Source organism: Medicago truncatula, chromosome 3 (genome assembly GCF_003473485.1).
Source record: "Medicago truncatula cultivar Jemalong A17 chromosome 3, MtrunA17r5.0-ANR, whole genome shotgun sequence".
NCBI lineage: Eukaryota > Viridiplantae > Streptophyta > Magnoliopsida > Fabales > Fabaceae > Medicago > Medicago truncatula.
In genome coordinates this window covers 21,979,374-21,996,914 of record NC_053044.1, presented here as the reverse complement: position 1 = coordinate 21,996,914, position 17,541 = coordinate 21,979,374, and the positions used below count along the sequence as shown (strand labels likewise).

The 17,541-nt window shown below is 31.1% G+C and overlaps 2 protein-coding genes across 3 annotated transcripts; both read right to left on the bottom strand.

Moving 5' to 3' along the window:
- Window positions 1–918: 918 nt before the first annotated feature.
- LOC25490675 (receptor-like protein EIX2) lies at window positions 919–3,781 on the bottom strand. Its single transcript, XM_013604298.3, has 2 exons — window positions 1,334–3,781; window positions 919–1,224 (listed from the first exon to the last, which is right to left on the bottom strand). Exon 1 carries the CDS (start codon window positions 3,741–3,743, stop codon window positions 1,350–1,352), a length of 2,394 nt encoding a protein of 797 aa, XP_013459752.2. The 5' UTR covers window positions 3,744–3,781; the 3' UTR covers window positions 919–1,224; window positions 1,334–1,349.
- A 2,482-nt stretch (window positions 3,782–6,263) lies between these two features.
- Window positions 6,264–8,976, bottom strand: LOC25490674 (receptor-like protein EIX2). Of its 2 annotated transcripts, XM_024777642.2 has the most exons (3): window positions 8,654–8,740; window positions 6,608–8,502; window positions 6,264–6,497 (listed from the first exon to the last, which is right to left on the bottom strand). In XM_024777642.2, exon 2 carries the CDS (start codon window positions 8,487–8,489, stop codon window positions 6,624–6,626), a length of 1,866 nt encoding a protein of 621 aa, XP_024633410.1. In that variant the 5' UTR covers window positions 8,490–8,502; window positions 8,654–8,740; the 3' UTR covers window positions 6,264–6,497; window positions 6,608–6,623. The 2 variants fall into 2 exon arrangements, with proteins under 2 accessions (XP_024633410.1, XP_024633409.1); XM_024777641.2 differs by having other exon boundaries at window positions 6,608–8,976.
- Window positions 8,977–17,541: the final 8,565 nt, after the last annotated feature.

Genomic DNA, 17,541 nt, shown 5'->3' with positions numbered 1-17,541 from the left:
GAAAAATACATAAAAACAAAACGTGTGTGAAGTAAAAAAGAAGTTGTATACAATAGCCAGCCTATGATTTAATGGTCTCTAAGAGAAGCGTGATCTACTTTTCACATCATGAAATAATTCTCTTCAAAGATATATCGCTTTACACATGCAGGTTTGATCTATTCTAAATATGTTTAGACCGTCATGCGATTGGTGAAAAAAAAAAAACAATTAGTCATAGTAAATCTCTACAACTTGAAAATTTTAGTAGATTGCAGAATTTGTCATTTTGTACTATAATTAAGTGATTTTCCTTTGATCTTCCTTTTGTAATTTCCAATCCTCGTGTAAGTTCTCAAGAAAGAAAACAAAGCTGCAGCAAATGTTAATTAATTGTTAACTTTATCATGGTATTGGACACGCCTTTAATCTCTATGTTTCGGTTCTACATAGCGATATTGTGTTTCTTAACTTCAAAAATATAAATTTCGATGTAAGTTCTCACTTAATAGTTTAAACTTAAACCATAACACAACTCAAACTATCATTTCAAAGTCATCAATGTCAACATGTCCTCATGTTTGTCTCAGGTTAAAATTACATGTGAGTGATGTCAGTCTTATTTTCTTTCTGAAAAGTGAATCACATTTTTTTTTTATTATAAAGTAATGGTGTGAGGATAGTAGTCAAAATTAAAGAAAAGCTTTTGTTTCAAGATAGATTCTGATTTATCATGACTTCAATTGTTTGTTCCAGTCAACTTAATATGAGATATGCTCAAAAAGTGAACTTGAATAAGATAAAATAATTCAAGTGGAACTTCAACATACAAGTTACATATGATTAGAGCAAATGTCCAAAGCATATTGGAAGCAGCAAAGTGTCTACACAAACTCATGTTCTTAAACCATCCTGCATAAACTAATATGTTGATAGATAAAAAAAAGTCCAAAGCACAACATTTTAAACTAAAATTAAGGAGAGAGATACATGAGGTGTGGCCAAGCCCAAAGAACAACTTACAAAATGAATGTAACCATTCACTGACTATTATAAAAAAAGAAAATCAATAAACAAAAACATCAAAACAAGTGAAACATGAATTCAGAAACAACAGTATTACAATCACATATGATCTCATCTCATACAATTATTAATTGTTGATATCAAAATATTGGCTCTATTTGGTAAACTCTATCCACGATTTGGATAACAAGGCACAAACTGCGACATGCATAATCTCACCTGATAAAATACGAAACAAATAAAATGGATGTAAGTTTTGATTAGAATTGCGTAATGAAACAATTACTCTATAGTTTGATTAATAAAACTTGAAGTAGGTTTCACTAACCTTAACTGGCAGCAGCTCAATTTCTGCGAAAGCTATTTAACTTTACCGTCAAAATAACATAGAGCTTGTCACCTACTCCATAGATAAACCGAAAGTATGCATGCCTCCATTTCCTAATAAGAAATAAAGAACCACAAATCCCCCAAAAACCTACTCCAAATCCAACTCCCATGCCTAGATACAACGACTCTATTATAGATTCATCATCTTCATTCTCTGTAGATGGCAGTGCAGTTTTAGGATTTTCTTCTGTTATGGTACAATTATTAAGAGGAGCTCCGCATAGTTTAGGATTCCCAATATAACTTGATGCATTAAAACTTTGAAGTTGAGTTCCTGTTGGGATTTTTCCATCAAAATTATTGCAAGATAAATTCAACACCTCCAAAAAGTTTAAGAGAGCCATGCTTTGAGGAATTTCACCAAAAAACTTATTATTAGAGAGATCGAGAGATTCCATATTTATCATGCCTCCAATCGTCTTTGGAATTGTTCCAATGAAATTATTGTGAGATAAGTTCAATGTTTGAACTTGAACAAGCCGAAACAATTCCAATGGCATTTCTCCAGACAAGCTATTGGGTGAAAGGTCAATAGTTCGCCTATCCGGGTTTACATCATACACATATTCTTGACCTTTGGTAAATAAATCAATTGTGGTAGAATACAATTCATAAATATGAAAAGTAACCATATGAGTAAAGTTGTAGATGCAATGTGGAAAAGATCCAGAAAATTTGTTATGTGCAAGGTCTAAGTGAAACAAATAAGAGAGATTGAATAATTGTGGTGGAATATTCCCTTCAAATTGGTTAGCTCTCAATATGACAATTTCTAAGTTTTCTGATAAGTTCATTGGTATGGTTCCAGAAAATTCATTTTCTCCCAAATTCATGAATAGCAATCGTTTTGAAGCAGAGAGGTGTGCTAGAACTTCACCAGACAGCCTATTACTCCACAGTTTCAAGACTTCAAGTTCTGACAAGTTCTTCCAACTATGCGGAATTGATCCTGAGAAGGAGTTGTAAGACAAATCAACAAACTCGGCCGTTGGTGATATGTTTGGGAGTCCACTTGTGAAATTATTGTGATCCAGACTTAACCATGAACAAGAAAGTGTTAGGTTAGACATGTCTACAGAAATTGAATTCTTTGACAGAATAAGTTCGCTGGGTATTCTTTCTATAAGATTCGTAAACTTATTTCTATCTACCAACGAAATTACCGCGCTCGATAAGTCGAGATCTTTCAGTGACTTTTGTGTATATATCCAACATGGAAAGTGTGGGCCTTGATTTGTATTACTCAATGACAGTTGAGAGAGTTGAAAAGGAGGAACCCAATCCAAATCAAATTGGAATAAAAAATTTGAATTACTCAAGTCTAGCGAATCTAAACTAGAGAGTTTGGAAAAAGTTAATTTAGAAATTTCACCAGAGAAATTATTAGAGCCAATAGATAACAAATATAAGGATGAGAGGTTTCCTAGAGTTAATGGTATGAAACCACTTAACATGTTCCTAGCAAGATCCAGATATTCAATATGTGCTAGTTGGCCTATTTCATCTGGAATTAGTCCCTGTAATTTGTTACTAGAAAGATCAAGGAGTTTCAAATTTTGAAGGTTTAGCAAGCTTGAAGGCATCTCACCATATATATTGCTACCCTCAAATCTAAGAGAGTTGATATCTTTCGTGAGATTAAACAACCCATCTGGTAAGTGAGAGGTGAAGTTGTTTCCAGAAAGATGGAGAGTTACAAGTGAAGACAAATTCAAATACTCAACAGATGGGAAGTTGTTCAGGTTACAATGACTCAACTGTAATTCTAATAGTGAAGGAAGTGTATTCACTACTTGAAACCAATTATTTTCCTTATGAAGATAAATTCCATCGAGGTTGAGATATTTTAAGGAAGAAAGTGGAGAAAGCCAATCAAGATTATCCATGTGCAGAGGACCATATAAGTGGGATAAGTCAAGGTGCAAAAGGATAGATGAATGTGTAATGTTTTGTTGAATGGATGGAATTCTTATCACATCAAAATTATTTTCACTCAAATCCAAGTAACTAAGAAACTTAAGTTCAAGAATACAAAGATTCATCTCACCTTCCAAAACTTTGACTGGCTCATATTCATAAAAATAAGTGTTGAGATCAATTTTTGTAACTCTTCTGGTAATGTTGTCACAGTGGACACCTTTCCAAGCACAACAATCATTTTCAGTTGACCACGTTGAAATCGTACCAAGACTATCATTGATTCCCTGTTTAAAGGTTAAGAGTATCTCTAGATCTTTCTCATTACATCGAACCACTGTGTGATTGCTGCATATGCATTTGTGGAATGTGGTTATAGAAAGAAATAGAAGTAAAATAAGTGACATTTGTGTAGTAAGAATTGTCATCATGAATAATTGTTTGTAATAAATGGGATTATGATTTGTGATGAGATTTCAATGTGGTTATATAAGATGCTAGGTCCTGGGAAAGCTTAAAAAAGACAAATTGGAAAAAGTTTTCTAAGAAAGTATGTGGACAACATTCAAACGGGGTCTGATTGTTAGAAAAAATGGAATAGCTCCAAATTAAAACTACAAGACTTTGAAAAGGCAAGAAAGACTTGGAATTATAGAATTTATTTCAAACCTCATGTTTTAAACTTGGTGCCAAACCTATTTGAAACTTCTGTGGACAACAATGTTGTTATTATTTGAACCTCTTTGATATGACAAAGGTAATTGCTATGAATATATGTCGTACAGACTAAAGTTACGCATATAATCTGCGAGTGTCATCGACAATAATATATGAAAGTAAAAGTGATTAAATATACTTGTATGTATTGGTGTCATCGACAAATGGGATTCTGATTGCCATAGAAAAGAAATAGCTTCAAACAAAAAGCCTTTTTAAAATCAATGAAGACTTAAATTTAAAGAATTTCTATGAACGTCATGTTTTAAAATTTTGTCTTGAAGTGACCATAATTGAATGATTCAAGTGGAAGTGTAGTGACTTCTCTTGTAAATTTGGCGTATGGAAGAAGCAAGAAAAAATAGGAAATATCCAAACAAGAAGACTTGGAAAAATGACTAGGAAAACTTCAAATATTTTCTTTTGAAATATTTATATAATTAAAGAGTTGTCCAAAAGAAATTATCAAAATCTTTTTCCAGATTTGTTTTTAATGAAAAAATGTTAACTAGCAATAGTGAAAAAATGATTTCATGTTTAATACTGTCTTGTGCAATTACTTATCATTATGGATTTTTCTTGCTGAAGAGTGATGAAATTTGCAATTAAATGATTAACTGGCACACGACATACTACAGTTCATGTTCCACACAAGTACCTGTCTCCATCACCTTTTTTTTTTCTTTTTTTTGACTAAAGGGAAAGTTAACTTTACTTTAGCACAGTAATTAAAGGATGGGTGATGATGATATAATATAGCATATCGTTGTTCACAATATTATTCACTAGGTCGCAAGATCAGGTTGTTTACGACAACAGTGTTACCTATATGTTTATACAACGTACATAGCAAGCAATGTTTGCCTTGTGATCACTGTGCGACAAAATAGTAATTCCGCTAGCCTCCCCTTCTTCCTGTATCGACTAATTGATGTAAGTGTCTTCTGATTCGAACGAACCTTCATTTAAATTTAGAATTGAATAAGTTTTGCAAGTAATGAACAAAAATGTATCTATCTGTCATTACAAGACAAATATGCAATCTGCATAATGATTCTCATTCATCTTTCTTTGAAATATCGCAATGAGTTTCAATAGAAGAATGATAATGGTGGTTCTCTTTCATCATTATCACAAGAAAGTTGAGAATCAACATAATCTTCAGTTTGATTGAGTTCTTGAAGATCACCCTTGTTGGGGTCACAAAATTGTGTGATTGACTTTGCAACATCCTTTCTGTTTCATATTGTATTGTCGCATTTAATCAATATTGAAACAATGAAGCTGGCATTTGCTTGACTCATCAGATAATTTCAAACTAGACTAGTCATTTTGGATCGACATTATGATATTTTTTATTTTTTATTATGTACCGCGTTCTTTTCATTCACAACCATCAATTGCAACCTCTTTTGCTATGTTTCTGAATATTGTATTATTCTTGCACCAGATTCGTGTTTTAATGACTTATATGCATATTAATTTTTTTTAGGGAGGTAACTGCATATTAATGTTCATTAAATATATTGTTATCTTGGTTGGTAGTTGGTACTTTTAATCCTTCTATGCATACAAATTGTATCTCAATTCAACTCAAAGACGTAACTACAATTTGTTAAACTCTGTTATCAACAGCTCTGTTTTTTGCATGTTTACTTCTTATTTTGAAACCAAATTTTCTATTTTAACACAGTTTCTACAAAATCTTTTGCATAAATTGATATATAAATTAATAGAAAGAAGTAATCCACTTTGTCAATAAAAACCAATTACATCAGCAAGAATTTCTTCATAAAAATTAAGGAGAAACTGCATAATGAAGATCGCATAGTTGATTTAGTCGGTAACGAGAAGGATAATGAAGACTTTTTTATGGTGTTTTTATTTGCTATTAAGCATTGAACTTTCTTATTTTTCAGTTCTAGACAAATTACAATTCTGTTCTTTGAGACTTTTTTGTTTATATGTGACTGTTGTGGTCATTTTGTTTTCTTAATGTTTATACCATGTGATTGATCGTAGAGTGTTTGAATATGATTATGAAGAAATATTGGAGTACGAAAGAAGCTAGGAAAAGAAACAGAGAAACATGCAAACAAGAAATCTTATGCTGTTTTTTAAGACTTTGTCTGTATTGTTTGAAATTTATCCTCTTTTGTAAGACTTTGGTATTTTCATTGCAAATATTTATATAATTAGACAAATATAGAGATAATAAAAAGAAGTAATCCACTTTCTCCACAAAACTATCTGTAAGATTGTCTAAAATCACTACATTTGGTACAATAATAAAAGAGAGATATGGGTAGAACAGTTGACAATATGAATGCATTCATTCCCTGAAATCTGAAATGAGCAGGAGCAGCTGTACAGTCATGTCTGATCTCATCTCATACAACTCTTATCTGTTTGTAAAATGATATCCACGATTTTCACAAAAATGCAGAATCTTCCACATTAATAATCACCTGATAAAGATTGAAGCAAATGAAATGGATTTAAGTTTTGCATAGTATTACAAAATAAAACAAATACTTTATAATCAGATCAATAAAACTGTGTTGTAGGTTACACTGACCTTAACTGGCAGGAGCTTAATTTCTTTGAAACCTGTTTAACTTTACGATCAAAGTAACATAGAGTTTGTCACCTACTCTATTAATAAACTGAAAGTATGCATGCCTCCATTTCCTAATAAGAAACAAAGAACCGCAAATCCCCCAGAAACCTACTGCAAATCCAACTCCCATGCCTAGATACAATGATTCTCTTATGGATTCACTATCCTCATTCCTTGTAGATTGTGTTGCATTTTTAGATTCTTCTTCTGCGGTACAATTATTAAGAGGAGCTCCGCATAGTTTAGGATTCCCAATGTAACTCGATGCATTAAAACTTTGAAGTTGAGTTCCTATTGGAATTTTTCCATCAAAATTGTTGTAAGATAGATTCAAATAACCCAAAAAGGTTAAGATAGACATGGTCTGAGGAATTTCACCATAAAACTTATTACTAGAGAGGTCAAGAGATTCCATATTCTTCATGCATCCAATATCTTTTGGTATTGTTCCAACAAAATTATTGTGAGATAAGTTTAACGTTTGAACTTGAACAAGGTGAAACAATTCCAATGGCAATTCTCCAGACAAGCTATTGGATGAAAGGTCAATAGTTCGCCTATCCGGCTTAACATCATACACATATTCTTGACCTTTGGTAAATAACTCAATTGTGTTAACATAATATGAATAAAAATGAAAAGTAACCATATTAGTCAAGTTGTAGATGCAGTGTGGAAAAGATCCTGAAAGTTTGTTATGTGCAAGGTCTAAGTGAAACAAATAAGAGAGATTGAATAGTTGTTGTGGAATAGTCCCTTCAAATTTATTAGCTCTCAATATGACCAAATATAAGTTTTGTGACATCTTGATTGGTATGGTTCCAGAAAATTCATTTTCTCCCAAATTCAAGAATTGCAATTGATTTGAAGCAGAGAGGTGAGCTAGAACTTCACCAGATAGCCTATTACTCCATAGGTTCAACTCTTTCAATTCTGACAAGTTCTTCCAACTATGTGGAATTGATCCAGAGAAGGAGTTGAAAGACACGTCAACATGATTGGTCATTGGTGATATGTTTGGGAGTCCACCTGTGAAATTATTGTGATCCAAATGTAACAATGAACAAGAAAGTGTTAGGTTAGATATGTCTTCAGAAATTGAATTGTTTGACAGAAAAAGTACACCGCGTATTCTTTCTATAAGATTCGTAAACTTATTTCTATCTACCAATAAAATTCCCGAGCTCCATAAGCGGAGATCAAACAGTGACTTTTGTGTATATATCCAAGATGGAAAGTTTGGGCCTTGATTTGTATTACTCAATGACAGGTAAGAGAGTTGAAAAGGAGGAACCCAATCCAAATCAAATTGGAATACAAAATTTGAATTACTCAAGTCTAGTGAATCTAAACTAGAGAGTTTGGAAAAAGTTAATTTAGAAATTTCACCAGAGAAATTATTAGAGCCAATAGATAACAAATTTAAGGATGAGAGGTTTCCTAGAGTTAAAGGAATGAAACCACTTAACATGTTCGATGAAAGATCAAGTTGTCTCAAATTTGGAAGGTTTAGCAAGCTTGAAGGTATCTCACCATATATATTATTCATCGCAAGGTCAAGATAGGTGATATCTTTGGTGAGATTAAAAAACCCATCAGGTAAATGAAAGGTGAAATTGTTTGAAGAAAGATCAAGACTTACAATTGAAGACAAATTCAAAAACTCAACAGATGGAAAGTTGTTCAGGTTACACCGACTCAACTGTAATTCTAATAGTGAAGGAAGTGAAGTCACTACTTCAAACCAATTGGTTACCTTATGAAGATCAACTCCAAAGACTCCACCGAGGTTGAGATATTTCAAGGAAGAAAGTGAAGAAAGCCATTGAAGATTATCCATGTGCAGAGTAGGACTGTAGTTGAAGGATAAGTCAAGGAACAAAAGGTTAGATGAATGTGTGAAGTTGTGTTGAATGGACGGAATTCTTATCACGTCAAATTCATTGAAACTCAAATCCAAGTAACTGAGAAACTCAAGTTCTAGAATATAAAGATTCATCTCACCTTTCAAAAGTTTGACTGACTCATGAAAAGTATGTCCTTTGAGATCAATTTCTGTAACTCTACTAGTAATGTTGTCACAGTAGACTCCTTCCCAAGAACAACAATCTTTTTCAATCGACCACGATGAAATCATACCAAAACTATCATTGATTCCCTCTTTGAAGGTTAATAGTGTCTCTCGATCTTTCTCATTGCATCGAACCAATGTGTGATTGCTGCACACCGTTTTGTGGAATGTGGTTATAGATAAAAGTATAAGCAAAAGAAGTGAAATTTGTGTAGTAAAAATGGTCATGATGAATAATTGTTTGAATCAAAGAAGAATGTCTAATTCAAATGGGATTATGATTTGTTATGAGATTTTAATGTGCTTATATTAGATAAATTGGAAAAGGCTTGATAAGAAAGTATGTGGACAACAATTTCGATTGATACAAATGGGGTCTGATTGTTAGAAAAAATGAAATAGGCATGGAAGACTTGTTATAATATAATTTCTTTGAACCTCATGTTTAAAACTTGGTACCAAATTATTCAAAACTTATCATATTACGATTACGATTGGTAAATGTTTAATTGATACTATTTTGCGGATAACAATTATGTGGATCACCCTGCCATCATTTGAACCTTTTTGATATGAGAAAGGAAATTGCTATGAATACCGCATATATTTGGCAAAACTAAATTCCAATTTTGTCATGTAAAATTAACAAAGTAATACAAATTTAAATTTGTTTTGTAGTTAACCCTCTGATTTATAAGGAAAATGGACACAAGTTATCCGGACTTTAAACTTGGTTTTCCTAAAGGATTTGTTTTACAGAGAGCTCATTAACCATTGGAGCCCGACCACTTGGTTAATACAAATTGAATATGATATAAATTTTTTTTTTTTTTTTGGTCAAAATATGATATAAATTTTAAGTGAATATGATTGTTCTAGACTATAAGCAACCTCTAATAAACCATGACATGAAATGTGTTTCCAAAAAAATAAAAAAAGTTACATCATATGTTAACTTGACCATTATGATAACATTTTTAAAGACATGATATTTGTAGTTCTGTATTGCAAACAAATGGTACATTGACTGCCGTAAATGATCAATTTGTTTCTACATTTCAATGCTATCTAATATCTATCAATTTGTTTTCTAACATTGCTATTTATGTAATGCCTATAGTTTCTACATCTCAATGCTATCTAATATCTATCAATTTGCAAACAACTATATCATGTAATTATATTTGGAAGCTCAAGAATAGCCTTACTTTTATGCGGCCTTATTGCTAGAAACATTTGCCGGTAGCCAAATCACATACTCCTTCCGTCTCAAAATGAATGTCGTTTTAGCCAATTGCACACAGATTAAGAGATGCATTAGTTAAAAGAAAGAGAGATGTTATTTTACCAAATTCTCCTAATCAACTATTGGTTTGTTTTTCATTAAAGAAAAAATAAAACTTTGGAAGTAGTGTATATGATATTAATTGAAGGGTACAATTGAAAATAAAAAGTTATTATTTCATTGAAAATTGAAAGTGACAGTCATTTTGAAACAATTTTTTTTAACTAAAATGACACTCATTTTAAAACGGATGAAATATATTAGTGGTTCTTGTTTTATTATATAAGACATGATAAGATAAGATATGATAGCTTATTAGTGGTTTATGTTCCCTAAAAAAAAAAAACTTATGAAAAAGCCGGGGAAAAAAAAAAAAAAAGAAACAGTTCCAAAAAAGAGGACTTGGAAAAAGCAATAAAATATTTGGAATGTTGAAATAAGTGATAAGAAATACATGGATACTACCTTTACAATTTCAACGCAATTAGTAGAAGTTTCAATACAAGAAGTTGTGTTATTTGTATACAAATTTGACAAAAAATTATTATGATATTTTAGAAAGTTAGTCTGATTAAAATGGATATTACATGGCATTGCAACTCACTCACTATATATCAAAACAATAATTTTGAATGTCATTAACCACATTTTTTCTAGTTTGATTTTGAGAAACTCAAAATAATTTTGTCAATTTATTATAGGTTTAATTATTATGCAGATCCCTAAACTATTTGAGAATTTTTAAATAGGTCCTTAACTAGAAAATATGTAACCAGATTCCTAAACTATTTTATAATTTTCAATCAGATGTTTCTGTTAAACTACTATTATTTGTCAACACTGAAATGACATTATATATTATATACAGGCGTCCTTGAGCTAATCATCCTTTGATGTAAAAAAAATAAAAAAAATAATTGGCTATAACACATGTTTTAGTTTATAGGTTTATTTAAAAATTCTCATATAGTATAGAGATATGCATATAAATGAAACCTCTATTATATTTATTAATCATCCAATAAAATTTATTAAAAAAATATTTGAAAAGTGTAAACAATTTAAATTGTTTTGCATATGGTTGTGATTGACACGATATATCCCGTGTTGATCCAAATGGGGTTGTTATACCCTGATTTTGGACCTAAAAATATTCATCCAAATTTCTTTTCTAACACTGATATTTGTCAATTTACTGTTGTTTTACTCTGAACCTTTACTCTCTTTTCATCTGCATATTTTACTGTCTCTGTCTCAAAGAATGTTCAATCATGATTTTCTTGCATAAAACTATCCAAAGTGTCTTTCTTGTATTACAAGTCATTTGAAAACTCTCTGAATCATTGCATTACTTTTCTTGCATTTTATTTCAAAAAAATCATACAAAAAGGGTATTTTGGTCATTTCCTGCATTGGAGTCCATTTTAGTCCCTGTAACTGTCTCTGAGTCTTTTTAACTTGTATGTACAAATCATTGTTGAATCTCTGTTTAAAATCATTTCAAAATTGCATCTGAATCAGGTTGAGTCATTTTAGTCCCTAGGGGCATTTTGGTCTTTTCCTGCCAAAATTTCGACAGAGAGGTATTTTAAAATACCTCATTTTTGTAATTGGTTCATTTTAGTCCTTTTGTTGATTTTATTTTTGGTTTCACTTTACGTTTTTTCCAAATTACCAATTTTTAGTCCAATTTTATTTTTTGCATTTTAGTCCTGAACAGTTTCTAAAATTGCATTTCAGTCCCAAACATCTTAAAAATTGCATTTTAGTCAATTTTCTTAATTACAGTCCAGTCCTTCAATTTTTCTTTTTTGCAGGGAGGTCCCTAAGTCCAATTTCAGTCCAAGGCCGAGCCAACTAAGTCCAAAAACAGGTGTCACCATTTCATTGGTCCAGAATCACACATGGCAGCCTATAAAAGGTGCATTCACTGCACAAATCCAGAGAGATCCATTCAATTCACGCCACCTCAACAAACAGAATCACATCTTCTCTCTCCATTCAGTTAGATCAAAATCCAGAATCACAAAGAACACCAAGAACAAGCTCAAACCCTAATTCTCCAGAATCAAAATCAACACAAGATTCAACAAATTCATCACGGTTCTCAGTGATTCATCGAAGAATCATCATCATTGAACCGGTTTCTCTACAATTCAAGTGCGAATTCCTCACCGGAGGTGAAGAACTCAAGCACAATCACAGAGTTTGAGAGAAGAGAAAGAAGATAAAGAAGTGTTCGTAAAAGATCCAGATCAAAGTATTCTCTTCGTGAACAAAGAAGGAACGAGTGAATCTGATTTGGAACAAACTAGATCGAAGCTAATTTGAAGTTTTTCCGTTTCGAATCTCTTTTTCTCCGATTTAACTGAGGTAATCATCGTCTCTTTCGTTCCTTGATGTAGATCTGAGAATGTTTTGTGTGTTATGTGAAAAATTTCGAAACTCATTTCGTAGATCTAGGCTTTTGTGCTTGTTTGCTAGAGTTTTCGAGTGGAGATTTGAACTTAGGAACTAAAAGGATATCTAAACCTTAAAAAAAATCGAAATCGGAGAAATTTGTTCAACTCCAGCGGCGGTGCCGTCACACTTGGGCGGCCGGCCACCGCGCCGGAGGAACAAGGTTCGTCGGAGAAGATGAAGTTCATCTCCCACTTTTTTTTCAGAATTTTTTTAGAGAGAAGTGAGAGCTTCTCTCACTAGGTTTAGGTTAGAGAGAGAGAGGAGAAAGAAGAATGAATTGAACCGGTCCCTAAGCCTTTTTATAAACAACTGAACCGGACCGGTCCAATTCTGGTTCGTTTCCCCTCAATCTAGACCGTTAGGTTTAGGTTTCCATCTCCTGGATCAATCCAACGATCCCTGAGCTTTCCTGTGTGATCCGGATCTGTTTGTTTTGGGCTTGGGCTTCCAGTTTGTTTGTTTCTGCATTTTTTCTTGCTATGCACACCTTCTGTCTTTGCTATGTGAACCTCCTGTTTGTTCTAATTTTTTTGCAAAAATTCCTAAAAATTTCTATGTGTTTCTTGATGCATTTTTAATATTTTTGTGATGTTTTTACATGTTAAAAAATGATAAAAAAAATATATGTTGTTTTCTTGTTGATTTGTTCTTTTTTTTTTTGTCTAAACTTGTGAATTTCTTGCCATGTTTTCTTTATAAGATTTTGACATATGATGTGAATGATTAATATGCAATTTCATAATGAATATGTCTCTGATCATATGTGTGTTTTACTGTTTGTGTGATGTGAATTTTCATTTTCTTGTTTTGCAAGTAATGTGTGTTTTTGTCAAGAAATAAAGTGCAAAATATCTTTACAAATATGTCATAATTCTTGGCTTGAATGTGTCCTTGTTATTCTCACATTATGGTTTAAAATAAAACCCCTTTAAAATTGCTATGATGAAAGAATTATAGGTCATGTACATGTTTAGGTATTATGACAAGTTTTGGGCATATTTCACCACTTTATTACTCTCTTTTTTGCCATTCCATTCAATATTTCCTTACTTGTTTCCTATCATTTTATGCCTTATTCTACTAACCATTCTATTTCTTGTTTCATTCACCTCATAAGCATTTCTATCACTCCATCTCAATTTCCTATAGTTTAGGTCTTTTACAATTCAATTTCCATGTTAAAGTTGGCATGTAAAGTTTAGGTAGCTTTTATTTCTCTTTTAAATTCTTGCAAGACCATAGAATGTAAACTAGGGCCTATGTAATGGACAATGGACTCTAATGATGTACACCGACACAAGCACCGACACGCACACACGTTGTATGTTGATTTACCGTCTTAGATGTATGCTTAGGGAACGCGATACTTAGAAAAAAAAAATACATTTTCAAAAACTAGCAAATTCCATCACTTGAAAATTTTTCCTAATAAACCTTGGAGTCAAAACTCCATTGCATTTTCCCTTTATTTTCTTAAGCAAAATTCAAATGAACTTTAATTCCAACTTAGACTCTTTTCTTTAATAATTGAACCAACCACTCACCATTTTTTCTCATGCCTTTACGGCTTCTTTCCTTTCTTCAAAACCCATTTTCAAAAAACTTAAAATCAATTGAAACACACAAAAACATTTTTGAAAGAGAACTACATGGAATTTTGATCCCTTAAAAGGGTATGTAGGCAAGAGGTCAAAACCTCTCCAAGTCCAATAAAATAAAAATCCAAACACTCCCCCCCCCCCCCCCCCCCCCCCCTTCTTAACATAAACAACTTCCTTTTTTAATAAATAGCATTAAAAATAAAGCGTAGACATAAAATTAGGAAAACGGTTCCTATAGAATACTATAGTCGTTGCGGGTGCCTAACACCTTCCCGTAACGAAAACGACCCCCGAACTTAGAGTTTTTAAGGGTTTTCTCAATTTTACCCTTCCCAAGAAAAATAGAGAATATCAAAGATTGAAAGGTTCAAGCCTAATTAATGACTTGACATCCCAAAATCGAGATAACAGGGGTCTTGATTACCCCAAAAAAAAGAAATACCTCCAAATTAAAACAAAAAGACTTTGTAAAAGAAATGAAGAATTAAACATGTAGAATTTCTATCAACCTCATATTTTAAAATTGTGTTGAAGTTGCCATAATTTATTGACTTGGAAAACAAGAAGAAAAAAAAAACGAAAAAGAAATGAGAAATATCCAAACAAGAAGGCTTGGAAAAGTGATTTGGAAAACTTAAATATTTTCTTTTGAAATATTTATATAAATAATTAAAGAGCTGTCCAAAAGAAATTATCAAAACCTTTCGTCCATTTTGTTTTTAATGAGAATATAATGATCAACATTTGAACCATAAAAGAAATGTCCCTTGATTTTACCATTTTGCCCCTATAAGGGGCAATTTGGTAATCTACTTATTGGTTGAGTTTTTTTTTAATTTTAACAATGGTCTATGAATTTTACCCCTAACCAATTTTTTTAATTATTTTCTAATTTTTATATTTTTAATAACTTTTAATTATTTTCCAATTTTTATATTTTTAACTTTTTCAATTTTTTATCCCAAATTCAGTTGTTTCTACATTGCCGTTGTGGGAGATTAAGGTATCGTTTGACCCGACATTTTTCAAAATTCTCTACATTTTTAAAGAGAAGTTAGGTCAAACACAATATCAATTAAGTACTTACTAAAAAAAAGTACTTTTAGAACAAATATGTTAAATCTAGTGTTAATATTGCATCACCGGTTAACATTTAGAAATAAGAGATGACATTTTGCATAAATTAAATCTAGGGTTAATATAGTAAAGTCACGCGAAAAATTAGGTTAAATCTATGGCTAATATTTCGTCATGGGTTAACATTTAGAAATAAGAGATGTCATTTTGCATAAATTAAATCTAGGGTTAATATAATTTTTTTAGTAAAATTAAAGAGAAAAATTAGGAGCGATTTGTTTATTTTGATTTCCCTAACAATTAACGTTAACATTTTGATCAAATTAAATATGGTTAATTAAATAGGGTTAATACAGTAAAATTAAGTAAAGAAGTTAGGTTAATTCTAGGGTAAAATTTTGCGTCTGGGTTAACTTTAAGAAATAAAATAAAATAGCTTAAGTATAGCAAGACGGGTTAACATTTATTATAAGTAAGAGATTAAGTTAAGTATAGCTAGACGGGTTAATGGTTATTCCTTTCCAAAAAAAAAGCATATAATTGGGAACATACTTTTATTTTACTTTAGATAAACATTAAATGCAAAAGTGTAGAGGGAAAAATTAGGTTAAAATTATAGATGACATTTTGCATAAATTAAATCTAGGGTTAATATAGTAAAGTCACGCGAAAAATAGGTTAAATATAGGGTTAATATTGCATCACGGGTTAACATTTAGAAATAAGAGAAGACATTTTGCATAAATTAGATCTAGGGTTAATATAATAAAGTCACACGAAAAAATTAGGTTAAATCTAGGGTTAATATTGCGTCACGGGTTAACGTTTATAAATAAGAGATGACATTTTGCATAAATTAAATCTATGGTTAATATAATTTGTTTAGTAAAATTAAGGAGAAAAATTAGAAGCGATTTGTTTATTTTGATTTCCCTAACAATTAATGTTAACATTTTGATTAAATTAAATAGGGTTAATATGGTAAAATTAAGCAAAGAAGTTTGGTTAATTCTATGGCAAAATTTTGCGTCCGGGTTAACTTTAAGAAATAAAATAAAATAGGTTAAGTATAGCAAGACGAGTTAATATTTATAAGTAAGAGATTAAGTTAAGTATAGCTAGACGGGTTAACGGTTATTCCTTTACAAAAAAAACAGCATATAATTGGGAACATACTTTTATTTTACTTTTGATAAACATTAACTGCAAAAGTGTGGAGGGAAAAATTAGGTTAAAATTAGAGATGACATTTTGCATAAATTAAATATAGGGTTAATATAGTAAAGTCACGTGAAAAAATAGGTTAAATCTAGGGTTAATATTGCATCACTGGTTAACATTTAGAAATAAGAGATGACATTTTGCATAAATTAAATCTAGGGTTAATATAGTAAAGTCACACGAAAAAATTAGGTTAAATCTAGGGTTAATATTGCGTCACAGGTTAACGTTTATAAATAAGAGATGACATTTTGCATAAATTAAATCTAGGGTTAATATAATTTCTTTAATAAAACTAAGGAGAAAAATTAGAAGTGATTTGTTTATTTTGATTTCCCTAACAATTAACGTTAACATTTTGATTAAATTAAATAAGATTAATACAATAAAATTAAGCAAAGAAGTTAGGTTAAATCTTTGGCAAAATTTTGCGTTCAGGTTAACTTTAAGGAATAAGATATTATAAGAGTTGTTATGTTATTTTTTATGTAGTGTTTTAGGCTCTGTGTTGCAAAATTTTGGTTTACGCAGCTTTGATTTCCACATTTATAAATGACAACAATTTTTTGTAATTTATAAGATTTCTTCTTCGAAACTAAATTTTAAAAAAATACGTTATTCAACTCATGCGAAGCACGGGTTTGTAATTAGTGACAACGAAAAGAGACATAATAGAATACATGTATTATATCTAGAACAGTCAAATATGCCACAAATTCCAAAGCTAATTTTCCGTTGAGAGAACTTTTTTTAGTCTCATATACATTTTGTAATTATCAATTTTAGTGGGCCTAGATGAAGGAAAATAAAAAGAATTATGAAAACTTTTATTTGAAAAAAGTATTTTCCTTAAAAATATTGTGAAAAACGTTGGGACCCAAAGACACCAACTTTAGTTTTCATGACCTTTTGTCTTGAGTGCCTCGGATAAGTTTTAAGCAACCCTATAAATGACACATAATTATATCATAGTTTAATCTAATGTTTGATAAATTAGCATGAGTGTTAAAAGCAACATAATATGACGGTACTAATTAGCAAGACCTTTAAAAAAAGTTAGGATTTAGAGAGATTTGTAAAGCAAAGAGTTCACCTACCTTGAGTTAGGACCGTGGAAACGTCTGCTTTTAAACACGCTAAATGTGAGACGATATAAGACAACTCATCGCAAAAA

Excerpts from the sequence above, each read along its gene's own strand:
- LOC25490675 (XM_013604298.3), bottom strand. The coding sequence starts at position 3,743 with ATGATGACAATTCTTACTACACAAATGTCACTTATTTTACTTCTATTT.
- LOC25490674 (XM_024777641.2), bottom strand. The coding sequence starts at position 8,948 with ATGACCATTTTTACTACACAAATTTCACTTCTTTTGCTTATACTTTTA.